The following is a 21,287-nucleotide window of genomic DNA, read 5'->3' as shown; positions in this document are numbered from 1 at the left end:
ACGTCTCCAGCTTCCCGACTGACAAGGGGCCTGCTTTCTCTTCAGCCAAGACAACTAATTCAGCTCACTGCCCCTCCCTCATGAAAGAGACGCTAGCTATATTTTGACTCGCGGAAAAGAATTCACCCCTCCCTCAGGAATTCTCTTCAGCAAGTCACACAGCAAGCATCTGACTCATTTCTGAGGGGGAAGGAACTGAGCTGCGGCTGAAGACAAAGCGCTCCATTTAGTAGCAGTAAGGAAGCTTGAGGTGCCACCGAGCTGGATGAGTATAAATATGCCAAGATAAGCTCCAAGGCAATATAATAATTGGACTCACATGAGGTCATTTGCATAGCTGATGAATCAACTTTATGAATGTACTGCGAATCTTTACAAACATGGAGAGGAGCAACATTGGGATAGTTGAATAATAGCAGTTTTCAAAGATGTTTAGTTAGTGTGGGTTAGGCCATCCGCTAACTAAACAGATTTTGGTGCAGAAAATCCACAGCGTAATACAGAAGCAGTAAAGTGAATTTGATTTGGGAAAAGTAGTGTAGACGATGCTTTTTTCTTTTCCTTTCGGAAATTGCTGCTCAGTGCAGAAATTAAAATAATGATGACCTTTCAGATTTTTGCATGTGTTTATTTTGTTTTACATTGAAGTCTATGGGAAAGTTAAAATCTGCATGTGCGGTTTTAATGCAGAATTCACTTAGCCTAAATGGATGATAATAATAATATTAATAATTAAGAAAAACGTGGAAAATGCTAATAAAAAAAACCTGCACCCATTGGATGCAGACTTTCCGCATGACAATCTGCAGCATGTGCGCAAAGCCTAAGTTTTCATCTGATTCGCCTTGTTTAATTTAAAGGAGTTGTCCATGGATTAACATAGACAAGTTATCTGGTTTGTAGAAAAGGCCAAAACACAGCTCACATACCAAATAAGCCATTGTGCCCAATGTGTAGCCAAACTGTTGTCTCCGTGTCGTGGCTGTAGCTGCAGCCATATCTCCCAGTCACTTCTATGGGAGACACGGCTGCAGTTATAGTGTTGGAAGCTAAAACAGTCCTGCAGACAAAGTTTATTTTAATCCTGAAAAGACACTTTAAGCTACGCTCTGGGCCAAAAAAGTCACAGCACATCCACATTTACGGAGGTGCAAAGGATCTCAATAGTTTAAAGCATCTCCCCAAATCTTTGGCGGCAGATTTCTTAATCTTATTCGTGGTGTCCAAACGTTCGAGCAGGAGCTACATTTCTCCCCGTACACTTACCTCTTCAGCAGCAGGTGCCTGAAGTTACAGTTCGGTGGGTTTATCTGCAGGTTACTTGACAAGTGATTACACAAACGTGCGCCCGTATAGGAGAAATTGGGAACAGAAGTTGCCTTCAGAAAGAAAAAAAAAAAAATTTAAAAAAAAAAAAAAAGGAAATCATATTGTAAAAATAATTCAAAAGATCAGCTGTAAATTGCAGAATGGTTTATTGTTCTGGAAATAGGAAAACCTGTCAATCAGACAGTAGGTGGGGGATAAACCATCATGGCGCTGCCCAGAAGACACAGTAACCAGAGGCATTTACACAGGATGATCCGAGACTTGAAGTTATACAGTGAATGTTAGTGCCGGACATAGCGGAGCACTGCGCACAGCAATTTCTGACCCTCCCATACTACTGAATGGAGCAGCAGGGCCACCGTTCTCCAGATTACTGGGGGTGCTAGCTTTTGGTTCCTCACGGATCATCTTGTTATCCACAGGATTGCAATGTCACATGGGACAACTCTTTTTAGGGTGCGATTCAAAGAAATGTATCCCATATCCAGTGCAGCGTATCTAGCATTACAGACAGCCACCAAGTCATGTGCAAGATAGGTTCTTTAGGTTTGTTCTTAAGTTGAATTTGTATGAAAGTCGGAACTTGTGCACAGGCGGTCCCCTACTTAAGAACCCCCAACTTACATACGACCCCTAGTTACAAATGGACCACTGGATGTTGGTAATTTTCTGTACTTTAGTCCTAGGCTACAATAATCAGCTGTAACAGTTATCACAGGTGTCTGTAATGAAGCTTTAGTGTTAGTATTGATTCTTATGACAATCCAACATTTTTAAAATCCAATTGTCACAGAGACCAAAAAAGTTCTGGCTGGGATTACAATGATAAAATATACAGTTCCGACTTACATACAAATTCAACTTAAGAACAGATCTACAGACCCTATCTTGTATGTAACCCGGGGACTGCCTGTATTTCATAATTGTAACTCCAGACCAAAAAATAATAATTTAAAGTCCCAGTGACAATTTGATTTTCAAAATTTTTTCTTGTCATGGGAACAAGGATTATCCATAAAAATTAATTACAGAAACATTACAGCTGATCATTGCAGTCTGGGAGTAAAGTACCGTATATACTCGAGTATACGGCAACCCAAGTACAAGCATTTTTTTTTTACTCGAGTATAAGCAGAGTTTGGCTTCTCAGCACATTTTTGCTGAAAAACCAGGCTTATACTCGAGTATACCGAATGTCCATAGAGATTCACAGGGGGCAGAGAGGTACGTCTGTAACCAGGGGTTGTCTGTAAGTCGGGTGTCCTTAAGTAGGGAACCACTTGTATTTTAGGATAACACACTAAAACCTAAGGAATCTTTTGCTAAATCTCCACTCTCCCTGCAGTTATCAGACATGACACGGCTTGCGGACAGGATTAGTCACTTAAAATTTGTCAATCACCTCACTAGATGGCACCTTCTGCTTGATTCTGACTCCACGTCTTGGGATATATTAGTTGGCGCAAAACTCAAGTCCCATCATCTCTCCATCACTCCCCAGCTCCCGGTTCACATGGCGCAGGGTTACTATCGATGTTGTGCTCCTGGCTAGGCTGGAAGTGCTGGCATGAGCAGGAGGGACAATGCCAACTTCATTATTCTCCCGCGTCATCCCCAAAACTTCCGGTTTAGTCAAAGGAGCAGAGAGCTGCTGACCCCCTCCCTAGAAAACCCAGAGCAGGTGCAGGTCTTTCCATTACACCTTACCTATCTGTAGCAGCCTCACCTGTATTTGGGTCACATTAATGGATGGAAAAAAACTGAAGACATAGCAGATAAGTTGCCATTGTCACACTCCCCTGTTATAGCAGCACCGGGGCTGCCCAGGGCTTTTTACATTGCACTAATCTCTGCCATGCTCCTTAATGGGCTCTAACTTTACAATCATCTAGATTTGTCTCATAGCTGTGATTGTCATAAGCCTGGTAACCCCTCCGCTGCTGATGTACAAGGCATTAGTTGACCAGCGTGGAGCCTGGGAGAGCATAAATGTCATGGTGAATGCTGGGGTATATGGCCAGACAATCTACCCTGTTTCCCCTAAAATAGGACATCCCCCCAAAATAAGACCTAGCGGAAGCCATTGCCACTTCTCCCCCCACACCATACATTAGTATTCGTAGATCATTTAGATACCACAAGAGGTTGTAACATGGGGAAGAATTCATGGGATAAAATCTCTGACTGTTGCACTGCAAATGTGATACAAGCAGCTACCCGGACAAGAAGTGCTGACAAGAAGGGGATCATTTATGGAAAGTGCTCTTGCTAGACATGAGAGATTGGGGACAATGTTTCCAATAGAAATGGAGTCACAAGAAAATCAGCAGGAAATAAGTTTGGAGAGTTATAAGGATGTCAGAGAAGTTGATTTTTTTTTTGTCCAACAATAAATGTGAATTATTTTTCATGGAAATATAAGAAATCCCCTAAAAATAAGACCTAGCGCCTGTTTAGGAGCAAAAATTAATATAAGACACTGTCTTATTTTCGGGGAAACAGGGTATGTGCAGAGTTCATTAATATGGCTACTGTTTTTTTTGCTCGCTTTAATCTGCAGATTTGGGAACAACTTGCTGATTGTGGGGTTGGACCATCTGGATTACCTGGCTGCACGTGTTACCTGCTGCTGTGCTCATTCTCTATAGGGACTAGGAGCTCATTGTAATCAGGGAGGATCCTCACCATTCATCAATGTGGGGGATAACTTTACATCAAACCTTTAAAGGGAACCTACCACCACAAATCTACCTATAAAGGTAGATTGAGTGGTAGGTGGATCAATGGGATGTGAGGATAGCCCTTTTAAGGGCTAATTCATGTCCCCGCACTAGCCCTCTGCGCATGCGCAGAACAGCAGGCCCGCGCCTGTGCAGCCCCGGCTTCGGAGCAGTGACCGCGCAGGCGCGGGCCTGCTGTTCTGCGCAGACGGCAGATTCGTCGGACGAAGGTGCGCAGCTACGAGGAGCTGCGCGCCGAAGATGGTGAGTAGGAGGGGAAAAGAGGCTACCGGGGCGTGGAGTAGCCGCGCCATGTAACCTCAGATGCGGCTACTCCACGCCCCAGTAGCCGCATAAAAACATTTGCATACAAGGCTCATAAAAGTTACTAAAAAAGTGCGGGGACGTGAGGATTAGCCCTTAAAATTGCTATCCTCACATCCCATTGATCCATCTACCTCCCGATCTACCTTTATAGGTAGATTCGTGGTGGTAGGTTCCCTTTAAGGGTACCTAAACAGAGGAGAGTCTGATGTGTCCAACCTGCAGCCTGTGCAGACTGGAACGTGTAACCTGAACACTGAACAGCAAGAACTGAATTGACACGCTCAGACTTTGGGCCGCACGTTCCAACCAGCACACGCTACCAGTCTGATGCGAATTGGAGTCTGATACTTCTAATGCATTTTCTTATTGTTTGCTCAGAGCGAATGTTTGTCCACAGTCACGTAGCTCACACACTGTCAGTGCTATATTGTGCAGAACATCTCACCATAGAAAAGGGAGGCAGGAATATAAATGCACCATGTTAACCCCTTCCTATAAATGGCCCTGTCCCAAAAAACAATTCATCTATATGCTGCCTCTCTGACTCTCTTAGGGAAGTGAAATAATCAGTTCCACATGTCTTAAACATAGAGATAAAGTGCTGAGTCCACAAATTTAAAAGCCACCGCTTTTACATTCATGAAGCTGCCAGGGGGACCCCAAAGTATCTATAAGACATCAAGCACCTATCAAGAATCTATTCATAGATGCAGGAACCGTAACTGCAATAATCTTCTTATATTTGTTATTCTTGGCCTCCTTCCTTCTAAATGCAACTTATAACATTATGCTAAGGAGCCAGAAGCCAGAGCCCCCCCTGTAGCTTTACATGCGTTACATTGTGCACTGTGCTATTATCCCCCCCCCCCACACACACACACAGTGTGTGATTAAATCAGGGAGGGGGACGTTCTGAGGAAGAAGGGGAGGAGGGAAGTGCTCCTGCAGAGTCTCTCTTCCCATCCTGAAAAACATATACCGTATATACTTGAGTATAAGCCGACCCGAGTATAAGCCGAGACCCCTAATTTTACCACCAAAAACGGGGAAAACCTATTGACTCGAGTATAAGCTGAGGGTGTAGTATACAGCCAGGCAGCCCCCCCCCACAATATAGTATACAGCCAGGCAGCCCCCCCCCCCCCCCACAATATAGTATACAGCCAGGCAGCCCCCCCCCCCCCCAATATAGTATACAGCCAGGCAGCCCCCCCCCCCCCCAATATAGTATACAGCCAGGCAGCCCCCCCCCCCCCAATATAGTATACAGCCAGGCACCCCCCCCCCCCAATATAGTATACAGCCAGGCACCCCCCCCCCCAATATAGTATACAGCCAGGCACCCCTCCCCCCCAATATAGTATACAGCCAGGCACCCCTCCCCCCAATATAGTATACAGCCAGGCAGCCCCCCCCCCCAATATAGTATACAGCCAGGCAGCCCCCCCCCCCAATATAGTATACAGCCAGGCAGCCCCCCCCCCCAATATAGTATACAGCCAGGCAGCCCCCCCCCCCCAATATAGTATACAGCCAGGCAGCCCCCCCCCCGATATAGTATACAGCCAGGCAGCCCCCCCAATATAGTATACAGCCAGGCAGCCCCCCCCCCGATATAGTATACAGCCAGGCAGCCCCCCCCCCAATATAGTATACAGCCAGGCAGCCCCCCCCCCGATATAGTATACAGCCAGGCAGCCCCCCCCCCGATATAGTATACAGCCAGGCAGCCCCCCCCCCCCGATATAGTATACAGCCAGGCAGCCCCCCCCCCCCAATATAGTATACAGCCCCCCCCCCCCCAATATAGTATACAGCCAGGCCCCCCCCCCCCAATATAGTATACAGCCAGGCAGCCCCCCCCCCCAATATAGTATACAGCCAGGCAGCCCCCCCCCAATATAGTATACAGCCAGGCAGCCCCCCCCCCCCAATATAGTATACAGCCAGGCAGCCCCCCCCCCCGATATAGTATACAGCCAGGCAGCCCCCCCCAATATAGTATACAGCCAGGCAGCCCCCCCCCCGATATAGTATACAGCCAGGCAGCCCCCCCCCCAATATAGTATACAGCCCCCCCCCCCCAATATAGTATACAGCCCCCCCCCCCAATATAGTATACAGCCAGGCCCCCCCCCCCAATATAGTATACAGCCAGGCAGCCCCCCCCCCCCAATATAGTATACAGCCAGGCAGCCCCCCCCTTCCAATATAGTATACAGCCAGGCAGCCCCCCCCTTCCAATATAGTATACAGCCAGGCAGCCCCCTGCCAAAAAAAAAATAAAAAAAACTTAATACTCACCCTCCGGTGTCCGGATCTTCGTCACGGGTCCCGGCGGCTCCTCTTCTTTCTTCTCTGCTCTCTCGCCGGCAGAGTCGCATCCATGCGATCTGCGGCCGGCTCACACTATGATGCGGCGGTGTCGCCGCTGATGACGTCCCCAGCAGAGAATAACCCTATAAAGATCTTTAGGTCCATTCGTGATCCAAGATCATATATACAGGGAAACCTCTTCTAGACAACCACACAACTGTCCTAGGAGGTGGAGGTTAGAGAATGACCTGTATCGTTCACAGGGTGGACTCTGCAGTTATTATTGTCCCCGTTATTGCAAATATACTCATGTATTGCTCCGACTTTCAGAAATCTCCCCCTTCTCATCCTCTGGATAAGTGTATATTGTGGGAGAATAATTTCAGAATAAATGAAAGAGAAGCTCATGGAAGAACAGCCATACATTCCCCCTATATTCCCCCTCGTGTACCTGCTCATAGATGAGCTCCACCAGCTCCCGTAGGGTCTCTTCTGAGGTCACCCAGCTGTTCATCACATCAGTGAATTGGCCGATCTCCATCTCAAAGCTCCCCGGCTCTTCAGTTAAATGGTTCAGTATGTCCTGGACATATCCTGCCAGTGTGAAGTCCGGGGCAGCCGAATATTCCACATTATTCTCTTCAAAGGACTAGGAGAATCACAGAATATAGATTATAGATTCATTTAAACACAAGCAAAAACTTCTCTAGTTGTTAATTCTACCACCACCCTACTCAAAACACATGCATACTCAATGTGGACTCAATGTGCACCTTTGGCTCGGCTAACTGCTGCTGACATTTTTTGGAGGTTTCCAATTTTTTTTTCTCCACCTTCAAAAAGTCAGAACTTTTACGATTTGTCTTGACAGATCTATATGACGGCGGCTTGTTATCTGCGAGACTAATTCTTCATCCTGGTGGCATCATTTAACCCTTTCCCGTTTCCATTTCTTGCTACTTTAATAATCCTCCGTTTTCCTGTATAAGGAGCTATAGGAGGGATTGTTTTCTTAGTAATATATTGTGGCAGTATTTGATATTCCATGCCGTGTACTGGGAAGCGTAAAAAAACCCCCCAAATGCTGTGAAATTGATTAAAAAAAAAAAAACATTTTCTTGTGGTCTCGTCTTTTATGGATTACACTTTAAGCTCTAAATGACCCCTCTTTATTCATGTTGTCAGTATGGTCACGGGGATAACAAATTTATATGGGATTTATTGTTTTTTAACAGATTTGTGTCGCCATATTCTGAAGCAAATTACTTTTTCATACCGTATATTCCAGCGTATAAGACGACTTTTGAAGACAGAAAAATCTTCTGTCTTCTCTGGGGTCGTCTTATACGCCGGTAATCGTCTTATACGGCGGGTCCCGGTGCATGGAGAGGGCTCACGGGCTGAGCCCTCTCCATAGCCGGTAAGTCTTTGCTGCATATTGCAGCAAAGGCTTACCGGTCACACACGCGATCGGTGCTAGCACCGATCGCGGGTGTTTGCACAGCGATGGCTGCCGGCAGCCTCAAAAAGCTGCCGGCAGCCTCAAAAAGGCATCGGGGCGCATACTCACCCTCCGTTGGCCCCGATGTCCGCGCTGTGCTGTCTTCAGTCTTCCGCGCCGTCTTCTTTCTTCTGCCGGGCGCCGCCATGTCTTTCCCCGGGTCGGCGCCTAGTATGACGTCAGCAGCCTCGCGTCATACTAGGCGCATGCCGGGGAAGATCAATGGCGGCGCCCGGCAGAAGAAAGAAGACGGCGCGGACATCGGGGGAGCATCGGGGTGAGTATATAAGTTTATTTATTTTTTTTTTTTAATGCTGGGCTGGGCTGTATACTACTGGGGGCAGTGCTGTATACTACTGGGGGCAGTGCTGTATACTACTGGGGGCAGTGCTGTATACTACTGGGGGCAGTGCTGTATACTACTGGGGGCAGTGCTGTATACTACTGGGGGCAGTGCTGTATACTACTGGGGGCAGTGCTGTATACTACTGGGGGCAGTGCTGTATACTACTGGGGGCTGTGCTGTATACTACTGGGGGCAGTGCTGTATACTACTGGGGGCAGTGCTGTATACTACTGGGGGCAGTGCTGTATACTACTGGGGGCAGTGCTGTATACTACTGGGGGCTGTGCTGTATACTACTGGGGGCTGTGCTGTATACTACTGGGGGCTGTGCTGTATACTACTGGGGGCTGTGCTGTATACTACTGGGGGCTGTGCTGTATACTACTGTATGCGTTGGAAAAGGGGTAGTCTTATACGGCGAATATATCTTAAACTCTATATTTTAAACAGGATTGTCTTATACACCAGGTCGTCTTATACGCCGGAATATACGGTACTTTGACTTGTGTAATTTTAACTCTTTGTGTGACAAGCTGACTCTTTTCCATTTGTACCATTTTTTGGACTGTACAATCTTTTTATGGCTTTTTATTTTACTTTTATGTGTTGCAAGACAGAAAATGCAATGCAAACTGAGTCCATGTTGGAGGGGGGGAAGAGAAATGTTTTTATATTTATATAGAGCCTCCTCCACTTTATTTTTTTGGGTTGGTAAAATTATGTCGATACCGAATTTATATAGTCATTATGTTTTAAAACTATTATATAAATACTAAATCTTTTGAACGTTGCTCTGACATCAGTAATGTTCTTTAATACATCAGCAAGGTGCTCAATAAGGGGAACAGTTTTTCATGGGACGAGCTGACGTTTTCATCATTTATGGAACTGTATTGCCTTTTGATCACTTTTAATTGGTGGCGAAATTGCTAAATAAAACAGTGGATTGGACATTTAGGTGCTCTTTTTTCTATTAGGACATTTACCATATGGGATAATTATAATAATTTTTTATTTTATATTTCAAAAGATTTAGCCTTTTTGGGTTCAGAGATATGTAATGTGTTTATGATTTTCTTTATGTTTTAGAGGAACTTCATTTTTAATTTTCTTTTTATTTATAGGGTGTTGGAGCAACTGTAGACCCTATAGCAGCGATGGCGAACCTATGGCACGCGTGCCAGAGAGGGCACGCAAAGCCCTCACTGCTGGCACGAGCCCCATTCTTCCAACCACTGCCAGGTGCGGACAACCACTGTCCACACCTGGTTGTCATGGCTGTTAGCAGTATCGGAGCTCAGCTCCGATACTGCTAACAGCCATGACAGAGCAGGGCGCTGACACTGCCTGCTGTCACTCTGATCACTGCAGCGCACAGGACGGTAAGCATCCCCGCGCTGGCAGCGTAATGATGTCATTACACTGCCAGCGCTGGACACCTTACTCCCTGTGCGCTGCAGTGATCACCCGGAGGAACGCGGAGTCTGAGGGGAGTTTTTTTTTTTTTTATTCAGCGTATCCACGGGGGAAAAAATTGATCAGCAGGAGGCTGATTTCCGGCCCGAAACCCACTGCACCCGCTACCACAAGCCCCCCCACGCCCGAACCCCAGCCCGCTTCCTCCCGCTATCGCATCCCCCCCCCAACTCCGGTCACTGCCCCCCATCACCCCCTCCCCTGGAACTCATGCCTCATAACCCCACTGTCCCGAACTCCAGATGCTGCATTACCCCCCCCCCCCCAGCCCTAACTCTGGCCGCCCACCCTCTGCCCATCTACCCTACTGACCCCCCCCCCCCCCCGAACAACAGACACCTGAACTTCTGCCTGCCAGCATGGCCGCCACCTTGGACAACCAAAGAGTAAGTAACATATGTATTTCTATGTATGTATTTATGTACTGTATATGCATATTATATATTTATATGTGCATTTCTATATTTATACCTGTGTGAGGCCTTATTTTTTGCGTAACATATTTTACTTCTCAGTTATTATTCCATGTCGTGTACTGGGAAGCTGGATTTTAATACTTTCGCTGTGCGCTCCAAATCATTTGTCTCCTTTATTCTTTGGTTCGGTCCTATCGCAGTGATACCAGATTTGTAGGTTTTATTGTGTTTTAATACTTTTTCAATAATTATAACAGTGTACGAAAAAGAAAATAGTTTCGCCATCTTGTGACGCTAATAACTTTAGTGCACGGAGCTGGGGAGGTGCGATTTTTTTGCTTAATGAGCCGTTGTTTTCATTGCTACCATTTTGAGGACTGCGTAACCTTTTGATAACTTTTTATTACTCTTTTATGTGATGTAAAATGGTGTAAAAGTGGCGTTTCAGTGTGTATAGGACTGCTGGAATCCGAGCTCAGACAGTCCTGTGTAAATTGATTCTAAACTAAACCGGCAGTTTTCTGGTTAAATTGCCGTACTGGCACTTTGCCATAAGTAATTAGGTTTTGGGTTGCAGTTTGGGCACTCGGTCTCTAAAAGGTTCGCCATCACTGCCCTGTAGGGTGTTTTTAGTACATTACAAGTGTACTGCCTTTAGCCTGGCAGCCTATTAAAGATCTTGTTCTGACCAACCAGCTCATCATCTCAAATCAATTTAAAAAGCAAAGGTTGTAGGCCTAAAGACAATCTACGCCATTCTGGGCAAACATTTGATATTCTCCAAAAACTACCCTATTCTACTTTGGGAAAGGCACGTAAAAAAAATCTAACACCGGATGCCATCATGATAAACCAGAGACACTTTGTCATAGATCCAGGCACATTGACTGTGGTAATAATATTATATTTGGTATCCATGGCCTCCTTCCATTTAAAAACAGCTATTTATATTATGCTAATTATCCAGCAAGGCTGTGGGGCTTTACCAGAGCCCCCAAGTGCTGCAGATTCACAGGCTATTGCAATATGGGCAGAACATGTCTCCCCCCTCCCCTGACTGTGTATTCTAGCAGCAGCAGGAAGTTCAGGAGGAGTCCTACTCTGCTCATTGTAACAGCATGTGAAGCTGAAGCACTGAAGGGCTCTGGAAACAACCCCTTCAGGCTCATTAGTATAATTAAAAGTACATTTTAGAAGGACGAAGGCCATGGATAACAAATATAAGAAGATTCCCACAGTCATGAGTAAGTGTCATCATCCATCATGATGAATTTTGATGGTAGATTTACTTTAAAGGGAACCTGTCACCAGGAGACCCATTTTTAGCACTCCCCCAGTCCCCACAGAGCATAGTACATACACTGCCAAAGTGTTTTTGTATTAAAAATTGGTTTTACAGAAAAAAAGATATGTTATATTGTACCTTTCAGTAGCATCTGCTGTGTGACTAGGTTCTCATCACCTGGGAGTGGCTGGAAAGGAGCAGTTCCCCCCCCACCCCCACCCTTGGGAAATGGCTCCTCCATGTGACCTTTTCAAATATATGAAAACACCCATCACTTGGCTTAGCAACACCCCCTGCTCCTCTACAGCCAATCCCGAGTGTTGGGAGTTATTCATATATTTGAAAAGGACACATGGAGGAGCGGTTTCCCAAGGGTGGGGGGGACCTGCTCCTTTCCACTCCTCCCAGGGGACGAGTGCCTAGTCACACAGCACATGCTAATGAAAGGTACTATATAACATATCTTTTTTTCTGTAAAACAGTGTATATACTATGCTCTGTGGGGACTGGGGGAGTGCTAAAAATGGGTCTCCTGGTGACAGGCTCCCTTTAAGGAAGAAGTATAATAAATTATTTCAATAATGTAGATTAAAATAATTTATTACTACCAAAAAAAAAAAATATATATCATCACAGTCTCCCTTTAAATTTGACAAGCAAAGCATCACCAAATTCTGTGTCTCCAACATCGAGACGTGGAGCTCATGACGTGCACAAACATCACCTTCCCTAAAAGTGTTTGAAGGAAAACTAAAAGCTAATTAAATAGAGACACAAGACTCAGGCATGATGTCAGGTTATACTTACATTACCATCTGCAAAATATCCAGAAGGATAAAACTCAGCAGCGTTGGCCGATAGCTTGGAGATCACTGTCCTCGAATCTGGAGACTGACCCTTAGACACTGCCATTGAGCTGGTATCTAGAGAAATTTGAGCCTTTTTCTGATGAATTTGGGCTACGGAGAAGGAAAAAAAAAATAATAAAAAAAATTAAAAATCAATGTGAACAATTTATGCAGATAAATCACATTTTCAAACATCCTACTCACCTAATATAATAAACCTTTATTTACATAGCACCATCATATTCTGCAGCGCTGTACAGATCATGAGGGACAGATACAAATAAGACATTAAAGAACAATAACAATAGGAGTGAGGGTCCAGTGCGCAAGAGCTTACAGTCTATAAGTAAAGGGGGGGGGGGGCAGCTGCAGAAGTGGTTAAATTGGTCCACCCACAAGTTAAGAGATAAAACAAATAAATCAATAAATTACAGTATGATGAATAAACCCGTCACCAGCTGCAACATTCTGCAGAGAAACCTGTTTGATGGGTTCAAGTAAAGAGGGATTACATGGACGGGAGGAGAAATCACTGGAGGTTTAGAGAAAAGAAAGTGAAAGTTACATGCAGTTACCATTCATACACAGCAGTGCACACTACATGTACTGTACGGAGCAGTTACCATTCATACACAGCAGTGCACACTACATGTACTGTACGGAGCAGGAAGCCACACAGCAGTGCACACTACATGTACTGTACGGAGCAGGAAGCCACACAGCAGTGCACACTACATGTACTGTACGGAGCAGGAAGCCACACAGCAGTGCACACTACATGTACTGTACGGAGCAGGAAGCCACACAGCAGTGCACACTACATGTACTGTACGGAGCAGGAAGCCACACAGCAGTGCACACTACATGGACTGTACGGAGCAGGTAGCCACACAGCAGTGCACACTACATGTACTGTATGGAGCAGGAAGCCACACAGCAGTGCACACTACATGTACTGTACGGAGCAGGAAGCCACACAGCAGTGCACACTACATGTACTGTACGGAGCAGGAAGCCACACAGCAGTGCACACTACATGTACTGTACGGAGCAGGTACCCACACAGCAGTGCACACTACATGTACTGTACGGAGCAGGTACCCACACAGCAGTGCACACTACATATACTGTACGGAGCAGGTACCCACACAGCAGTGCACACTACATGTACTGTATGGAGCAGGAAGCCACACAGCAGTGCACACTACATATACTGTATGGAGCAGGAAGCCACACAGCAGTGCACACTACATATACTGTACGGAGCAGGAAGCCACACAGCAGTGCACACTACATATACTGTACGGAGCAGGAAGCCACACAGCAGTGCACACTACATATACTGTACGGAGCAGGAAGCCACACAGCAGTGCACACTACATATACTGTATGGAGCAGGAAGCCACACAGCAGTGCACACTACATATACTGTATGGAGCAGGAAGCCACACAGCAGTGCACACTACATATACTGTATGGAGCAGGAAGCCACACAGCAGTGCACACTACATATACTGTACAGAGCAGGAAGCCACACAGCAGTGCACACTACATATACTGTACAGAGCAGGAAGCCACACAGCAGTGCACACTACATATACTGTACGGAGCAGGTAGCCACACAGCAGTGCACACTACATGTACTGTACGGAGCAGGAAGCCACACAGCAGTGCACACTACATGGACTGTACGGAGCAGGAAGCCACACAGCAGCGCACACTACATGTACTGTATGGAGCAGGAAGCCACACAGCAGTGCACACTACATATACTGTACGGAGCAGGAAGCCACACAGCAGCCCACTGCCGCCCCTTACTGACGTCCATCACCTATATGCACCCCTGGCTGTCCATTCTACACTGCCCACCCGGACACTCCCGTCTCCTTCCTCACCAAGAGTTAGTGACAATTTAGGTGGAGTTGGAGTCATGATAAAATGTACACAAAACTGAATGCCACATAGAAAGTTAAAATACTGGAAACCCCCAAAGAATAAAACTAATTATACTGGAGACTCGCATACAAAAATAAATGAGTAAATCCTCTCCTTTCCTGGTTCCTCTCCTCATCCCTGCACCACATTGCAGCTGCTTCTCGTCTCCATGTGCCGCTCTGCGTCCAGCGCTGATTGTATACGGCGCCATTAGGACCCCGAACAGAGATGCACCAGAAGACCCAGGAGCAGTACAGCACAGCTGACTAGTACTTACCACTCCTGGGTCCTCTCTCTGCATCCTGAACTTGACACATACAACCAGACTCAGGACACAGAACAGAACGGAACGGATATGATCTGGGAGCACTCTCTACTACTCGGCCTCCTGCACCAATGGTCTTCTATCAGTTTAGATACATTGCTTAGGGAAATGAACATTGGGCTCCAACTGCAAGTGGGGTTAGGACCCAGGGTGTTAGAGTCTTACCCCCTATATACAACATGCTGCAAATCTGTTCAAGTATTGGAGAACATCTTCCTTGTATACAATCATTCACAAAAGAGGCCATAAAATTGTAAATCTGGAAAGGCCAAGCTGAACAACATGAATATTTGTTGGTGCAGGGATCAGAAGAAATAGGATAACTGGGTATATTGGATGGTGAACTTTCAAGAATACTAGTCCTCTTTGTCAGACATTACGTTATATACACACGCGGCAGTGATCATCAATGGATCGAGCCGGTTGTGCCCTTATATGGGGGAAACAAGACACAGAGTTCATCAGAGCATGAACTTGCACAGATTGCAACAAACCAATCTTAAGAGAAAAACCCAACATGATAAACCAGGGACATTACTCGAAGATCCAAGAACCATGACTGTGGTAATCTTCTTATATTTGTTATCCATGGCCTCTTTTTTTCTAAAATAAACTTTTACATCTATGCTAATGAGTAAGAAAGGCGGCTCAGTACAGTCACTTCACAGGTTGTTACACTGTCTCACCCGCCACCCTTCCTCTGCCTGCTGTAATCTCACTGCAGCAGTGGACATCACAGCACACAGTGGGGGGGATGCTACTCCACAGTCTAATAGCCTGTGGCTCTGCAGCATAGAGGGGGTCTGGTAACTCCCACCCAAAGTCCCTCAGGTACATAAGCATAATTGTAGAAGTTGATCTGAGAAGTAACAGGGCCATGGATAGAAACAAATAAAAGGATTAGCACAGCATTGGTGCCTGGATCTAGGAGACGTATTCTGACAAGGGTTGTGGAGTTGTAGACCATTTTGGTGGAGTCAGCTGAGGGTCTGAAGGTCCCCTAAGGCAGGATTGTCCAGTGTATGTTCTCTCTGTATACGGCTTTATATGCAGATACATGTGCAAGCTCCAAAGACACTTTTTTGAGTGGCAAACAGACTAAAAACACAGTAATAGGTCTGTGCCAATGTTTTGCATAATTACAACTTATTAAAGTTGTAGTTCTTAGGTTAAATTCCAATAAATATTGTTTTATGTTCTACCTAAATAACTTGGATATTGTATCATAATGGTGATAAAACCCCTATTATTAATGCTGTAAAATGTAAACCTACAAAGTGGTCTTAATATCCACATCATCACTCCTGACCTCTGACCTGGAGGTCACAGGCAGATAAGAGCAGGAGCATCTCGTCATGGCTCACAAGTCTTTAGTCTGTTTATTACCGGACCTGTAAATAAGCGGCTCTTCATAGACCGTTCTGTGAATTTTCTGTATCATGCTTAACATCATGTCTGACGAAGAACTACTATTCTCCAAAGCTCGATATTAGCCTCAGCCAGGTATGGCCCGATTTCTTCACTCTTCTTCTGTTCTCTGTGGCTAAGGCGACATTCACACGAACGTATGCTGCCAGGGGGGGTTACGTCCGGACCATGTAGAGGAGGGGCGGTGACCCCTCCCCTCTCCATAGCAATGCATTGCATACGGGCCATAACACGGGAAAGATAAGACATGTCCCATCTTTCCCCCGTGTACAGAGCTGTGCGGTGCAGCACCGTATCGCTCAGTGTGGCCATTGCCGTCTATGGGGGACTTATGTGCGGCAGGAAGCTTGTGGCCCTCCATACGTCCCCCCTCAGCGGTCGTGTGAATGTAGCCTAACACGGTACAAATCTACACTGCAAGATGCAGAAAGAACAGACACTCAGCAGAAATTCAGAACCAGTACCGTACATGGAGCAGATTCTACAAATCCCAGCCACATCCTAAAGATTTGGTTGGGATTTTCTAAGGAATGCATCAAGAAAATGACAATCACAAAACAGACGACCCCAAATACTACCCAACCCCAAATACTACCCAACCCCAAATACTACAGACATCCACAGAAAACACTAAACATTAGTAGATGCAAGAGCAAACAAACTCCAGCCATGTGGTTTGGTAGAGGAAGAGCAGTGAAATCATTGAAGATCCACAAAAACAATACTACAAATACAGATAGCAAGAGCTACAACAACAACCATCATCCTCATCATCATCCTCCTCCAAATATAGAGCCGGCCCATCAGCAAGTCACTTTGATGCAAGGCTCTGTTCAGACTCTACCTCCTTAGGATAGGTGATCAATCGGAGACTGTCAGGGGTCCAGCACTCTGACGCAATGACAACTCTCCCCATCATAAAGCTCACAAACATTCAAAAGGGTAAAGGGTAGTAGTCCTGAGAAGGTGACAGGGGGAGAGATGATGGGGACATGTCCATGTATATATGACATTATGGTGGATGCTGGGGGTAGTGCTCCTGTACACATTAGGATGGATGCTGGGGGTAGTGCTCCTGTACACATTAGGATGGATGCTGGGGGTAGTGCTCCTGTACACATTATGGTGGATGCTGGGGGTAGTGCTCCTGTACACATTATGGTGGATGCTGGGGGTAGTGCTCCTGTACACATTATGGTGGATGCTGGGGGTAGTGCTCCTGTACACATTATGGTGGATGCTGGGGGTAGTGCTCCTGTACACATTATGGTGGATGCTGGGGGTAGTGCTCCTGTACACATTATGGTGGATGCTGGGGGTAGTGCTCCTGTACACATTATGGTGGATGCTGGGGGTAGTGCTCCTGTACACATTATGGTGGATGCTGGGGGTAGTGCTCCTGTACACATTATGGTGGATGCTGGGGGTAGTGCTCCTGTACACATTATGGTGGATGCTGGGGGTAGTGCTCCTGTACACATTATGGTGGATGCTGGGGGTAGTGCTCCTGTACACATTATGGTGGATGCTGGGGGTAGTGCTCCTGTACACATTATGGTGGATGCTGGGGGTAGTGCTCCTGTACACATTATGGTGGATGCTGGGGGTAGTGCTCCTGTACACATTATGGTGGATGCTGGGGGTAGTGCTCCTGTACACATTATGGTGGATGCTGGGGGTAGTGCTCCTGTACACATTATGGTGGATGCTGGGGGTAGTGCTCCTGTACACATTATGGTGGATGCTGGGGGTAGTGCTCCTGTACACATTATGGTGGATGCTGGGGGTAGTGCTCCTGTACACATTATGGTGGATGCTGGGGGTAGTGCTCCTGTACACATTATGGTGGATGCTGGGGGTAGTGCTCCTGTACACATTATGGTGGATGCTGGGGGTAGTGCTCCTGTACACATTATGGTGGATGCTGGGGGTAGTGCTCCTGTACACATTATGGTGGATGCTGGGGGTAGTGCTCCTGTACACATTATGGTGGATGCTGGGGGTAGTGCTCCTGTACACATTATGGTGGATGCTGGGGGTAGTGCTCCTGTACACATTATGGTGGATGCTGGGGGTAGTGCTCCTGTACACATTATGGTGGATGCTGGGGGTAGTGCTCCTGTACACATTATGGTGGATGCTGGGGGTAGTGCTCCTGTACACATTATGGTGGATGCTGGGGGTAGTGCTCCTGTACACATTATGGTGGATGCTGGGGGTAGTGCTCCTGTACACATTATGGTGGATGCTGGGGGTAGTGCTCCTGTACACATTATGGTGGATGCTGGGGGTAGTGCTCCTGTACACATTATGGTGGATGCTGGGGGTAGTGCTCCTGTACACATTATGGTGGATGCTGGGGGTAGTGCTCCTGTACACATTATGGTGGATGCTGGGGGTAGTGCTCCTGTACACATTATGGTGGATGCTGGGGGTAGTGCTCCTGTACACATTATGGTGGATGCTGGGGGTAGTGCTCCTGTACACATTATGGTGGATGCTGGGGGTAGTGCTCCTGTACACATTATGGTGGATGCTGGGGGTAGTGCTCCTGTACACATTATGGTGGATGCTGGGGGTAGTGCTCCTGTACACATTATGGTGGATGCTGGGGGTAGTGCTCCTGTACACATTATGGTGGATGCTGGGGGTAGTGCTCCTGTACACATTATGGTGGATGCTGGGGGTAGTGCTCCTGTACACATTATGGTGGATGCTGGGGGTAGTGCTCCTGTACACATTATGGTGGATGCTGGGGGTAGTGCTCCTGTACACATTATGGTGGATGCTGGGGGTAGTGCTCCTGTACACATTATGGTGGATGCTGGGGGTAGTGCTCCTGTACACATTATGGTGGATGCTGGGGGTAGTGCTCCTGTACACATTATGGTGGATGCTGGGGGTAGTGCTCCTGTACACATTATGGTGGATGCTGGGGGTAGTGCTCCTGTACACATTATGGTGGATGCTGGGGGTAGTGCTCCTGTACACATTATGGTGGATGCTGGGGGTAGTGCTCCTGTACACATTATGGTGGATGCTGGGGGTAGTGCTCCTGTACACATTATGGTGGATGCTGGGGGTAGTGCTCCTGTACACATTATGGTGGATGCTGGGGGTAGTGCTCCTGTACACATTATGGTGGATGCTGGGGGTAGTGCTCCTGTACACATTATGGTGGATGCTGGGGGTAGTGCTCCTGTACACATTATGGTGGATGCTGGGGGTAGTGCTCCTGTACACATTATGGTGGATGCTGGGGGTAGTGCTCCTGTACACATTATGGTGGATGCTGGGGGTAGTGCTCCTGTACACATTATGGTGGATGCTGGGGGTAGTGCTCCTGTACACATTATGGTGGATGCTGGGGGTAGTGCTCCTGTACACATTATGGTGGATGCTGGGGGTAGTGCTCCTGTACACATTATGGTGGATGCTGGGGGTAGTGCTCCTGTACACATTATGGTGGATGCTGGGGGTAGTGCTCCTGTACACATTATGGTGGATGCTGGGGGTAGTGCTCCTGTACACATTATGGTGGATGCTGGGGGTAGTGCTCCTGTACACATTATGGTGGATGCTGGGGGTAGTGCTCCTGTACACATTATGGTGGATGCTGGGGGTAGTGCTCCTGTACACATTATGGTGGATGCTGGGGGTAGTGCTCCTGTACACATTATGGTGGATGCTGGGGGTAGTGCTCCTGTACACATTATGGTGGATGCTGGGGGTAGTGCTCCTGTACACATTATGGTGGATGCTGGGGGTAGTGCTCCTGTACACATTATGGTGGATGCTGGGGGTAGTGCTCCTGTACACATTATGGTGGATGCTGGGGGTAGTGCTCCTGTACACATTATGGTGGATGCTGGGGGTAGTGCTCCTGTACACATTATGGTGGATGCTGGGGGTAGTGCTCCTGTACACATTATGGTGGATGCTGGGGGTAGTGCTCCTGTACACATTATGGTGGATGCTGGGGGTAGTGCTCCTGTACACATTATGGTGGATGCTGGGGGTAGTGCTCCTGTACACATTATGGTGGATGCTGGGGGTAGTAGTGGGCTCCGGTACCTGCAGTAGAGAGGTTACTTCCTACAGGCGGGCTGCTGAGGGGAGGCCGCAGCGGTTCTTGTTGCTGGAGTCCTCCCGCCCTCTGCGCTGAGGGGACGTTCCCGGACTCCTCTCCGTTATTCTGCCCCCGGTAGCCTGCAGGTGTCTCTTCTCTCCCGCGTCCTCTGCCGGTCCCAGAGGCGCGGCCACGGCCTCTTCCTCCGCCAGGGGCTCTATCGAAGCCGTCCCACATAGCGCTGTGCACACTGATCCGTTATGGAGCCCGGTAGTCGAGCAGCCCTCTCCGGGCCCGAACACAAAACCCCCGCTCCGCCCCCTTGTCAACAACCAAAACAGGAAGCAGCGCGAACAGCGACACCTGCAGGACGGAGGCCGCGCTACACGCTCCCTGCACTCTGGGGAGACGGCTGCAGTGTACAGCGCCACCACCTGCTGGGAGGACGGCACTGCGGCTAGTGCAGGGGGGATTATGGCCAAGATTGTGTTAGGCCCCTTCCACACTTGCGTTGCAGATCACGTCAGAGTCTGATCAGGGTGCGATCAGGGTTTGGTCAGTGAAAAACTGACATTTTGCATCAGAGTTCAATCAGTTTTCAGTCAGAGTTTGTTCAGTGTCTCAATTTTTCCAGCGTGTTTTCAATGCAATTTCAATGCGTTTTTCACGCGCAGATAATGCGCGTGAAAGGACTCAGGAATGAGCTCTATCTTTTCTATGGCAATTGATGCGTGAAAAACGCATTGCACTTGCATGTGTCTCAGAGTGCAATGTGTTTTTGATGCATCTCCATAGACGCGCAGAAAACGTGCGTGAAAAACGCAAGTGTGAAAGGGGCCTTATTCATTTGTCTGGGTTTTCTTCTTCATTTAATGAAGTGTAAACCTAACTGAACTGTCACTAAAAGTGGGCAATACCAGGCCCTAAATTGTGGTTCTGTACACAGTGGGGCACATTTACTTACCC

The 21,287-nt window shown here is 47.2% G+C and overlaps 1 protein-coding gene across 1 annotated transcript in view; it reads right to left on the bottom strand.

The window, feature by feature from the left end:
- Nucleotides 1-20,690, bottom strand: part of PAIP1 (poly(A) binding protein interacting protein 1) — a 29,799-nt gene extending 9,109 nt beyond the window's left edge. The window contains exons 1-4 of the mRNA XM_072136434.1: nt 20,327-20,690; nt 12,524-12,675; nt 7,144-7,341; nt 1,267-1,379 (exon numbers count right to left, since the gene is read on the bottom strand). Of these exons, the coding sequence (XP_071992535.1) occupies nt 1,267-1,379; nt 7,144-7,341; nt 12,524-12,675; nt 20,327-20,558 (695 nt within the window). The 5' untranslated portion in view covers nt 20,559-20,690. The remainder of the gene's footprint in view (nt 1-1,266; nt 1,380-7,143; nt 7,342-12,523; nt 12,676-20,326) is intronic.
- Nucleotides 20,691-21,287: the final 597 nt, after the last annotated feature.

Source organism: Engystomops pustulosus, chromosome 1, assembly GCF_040894005.1.
Source record: "Engystomops pustulosus chromosome 1, aEngPut4.maternal, whole genome shotgun sequence".
Lineage (NCBI taxonomy): Eukaryota > Metazoa > Chordata > Amphibia > Anura > Leptodactylidae > Engystomops > Engystomops pustulosus.
The sequence above is the reverse complement of the archived record's forward strand: the minus strand, read 5'-3'. Positions and strand labels throughout refer to the sequence as shown.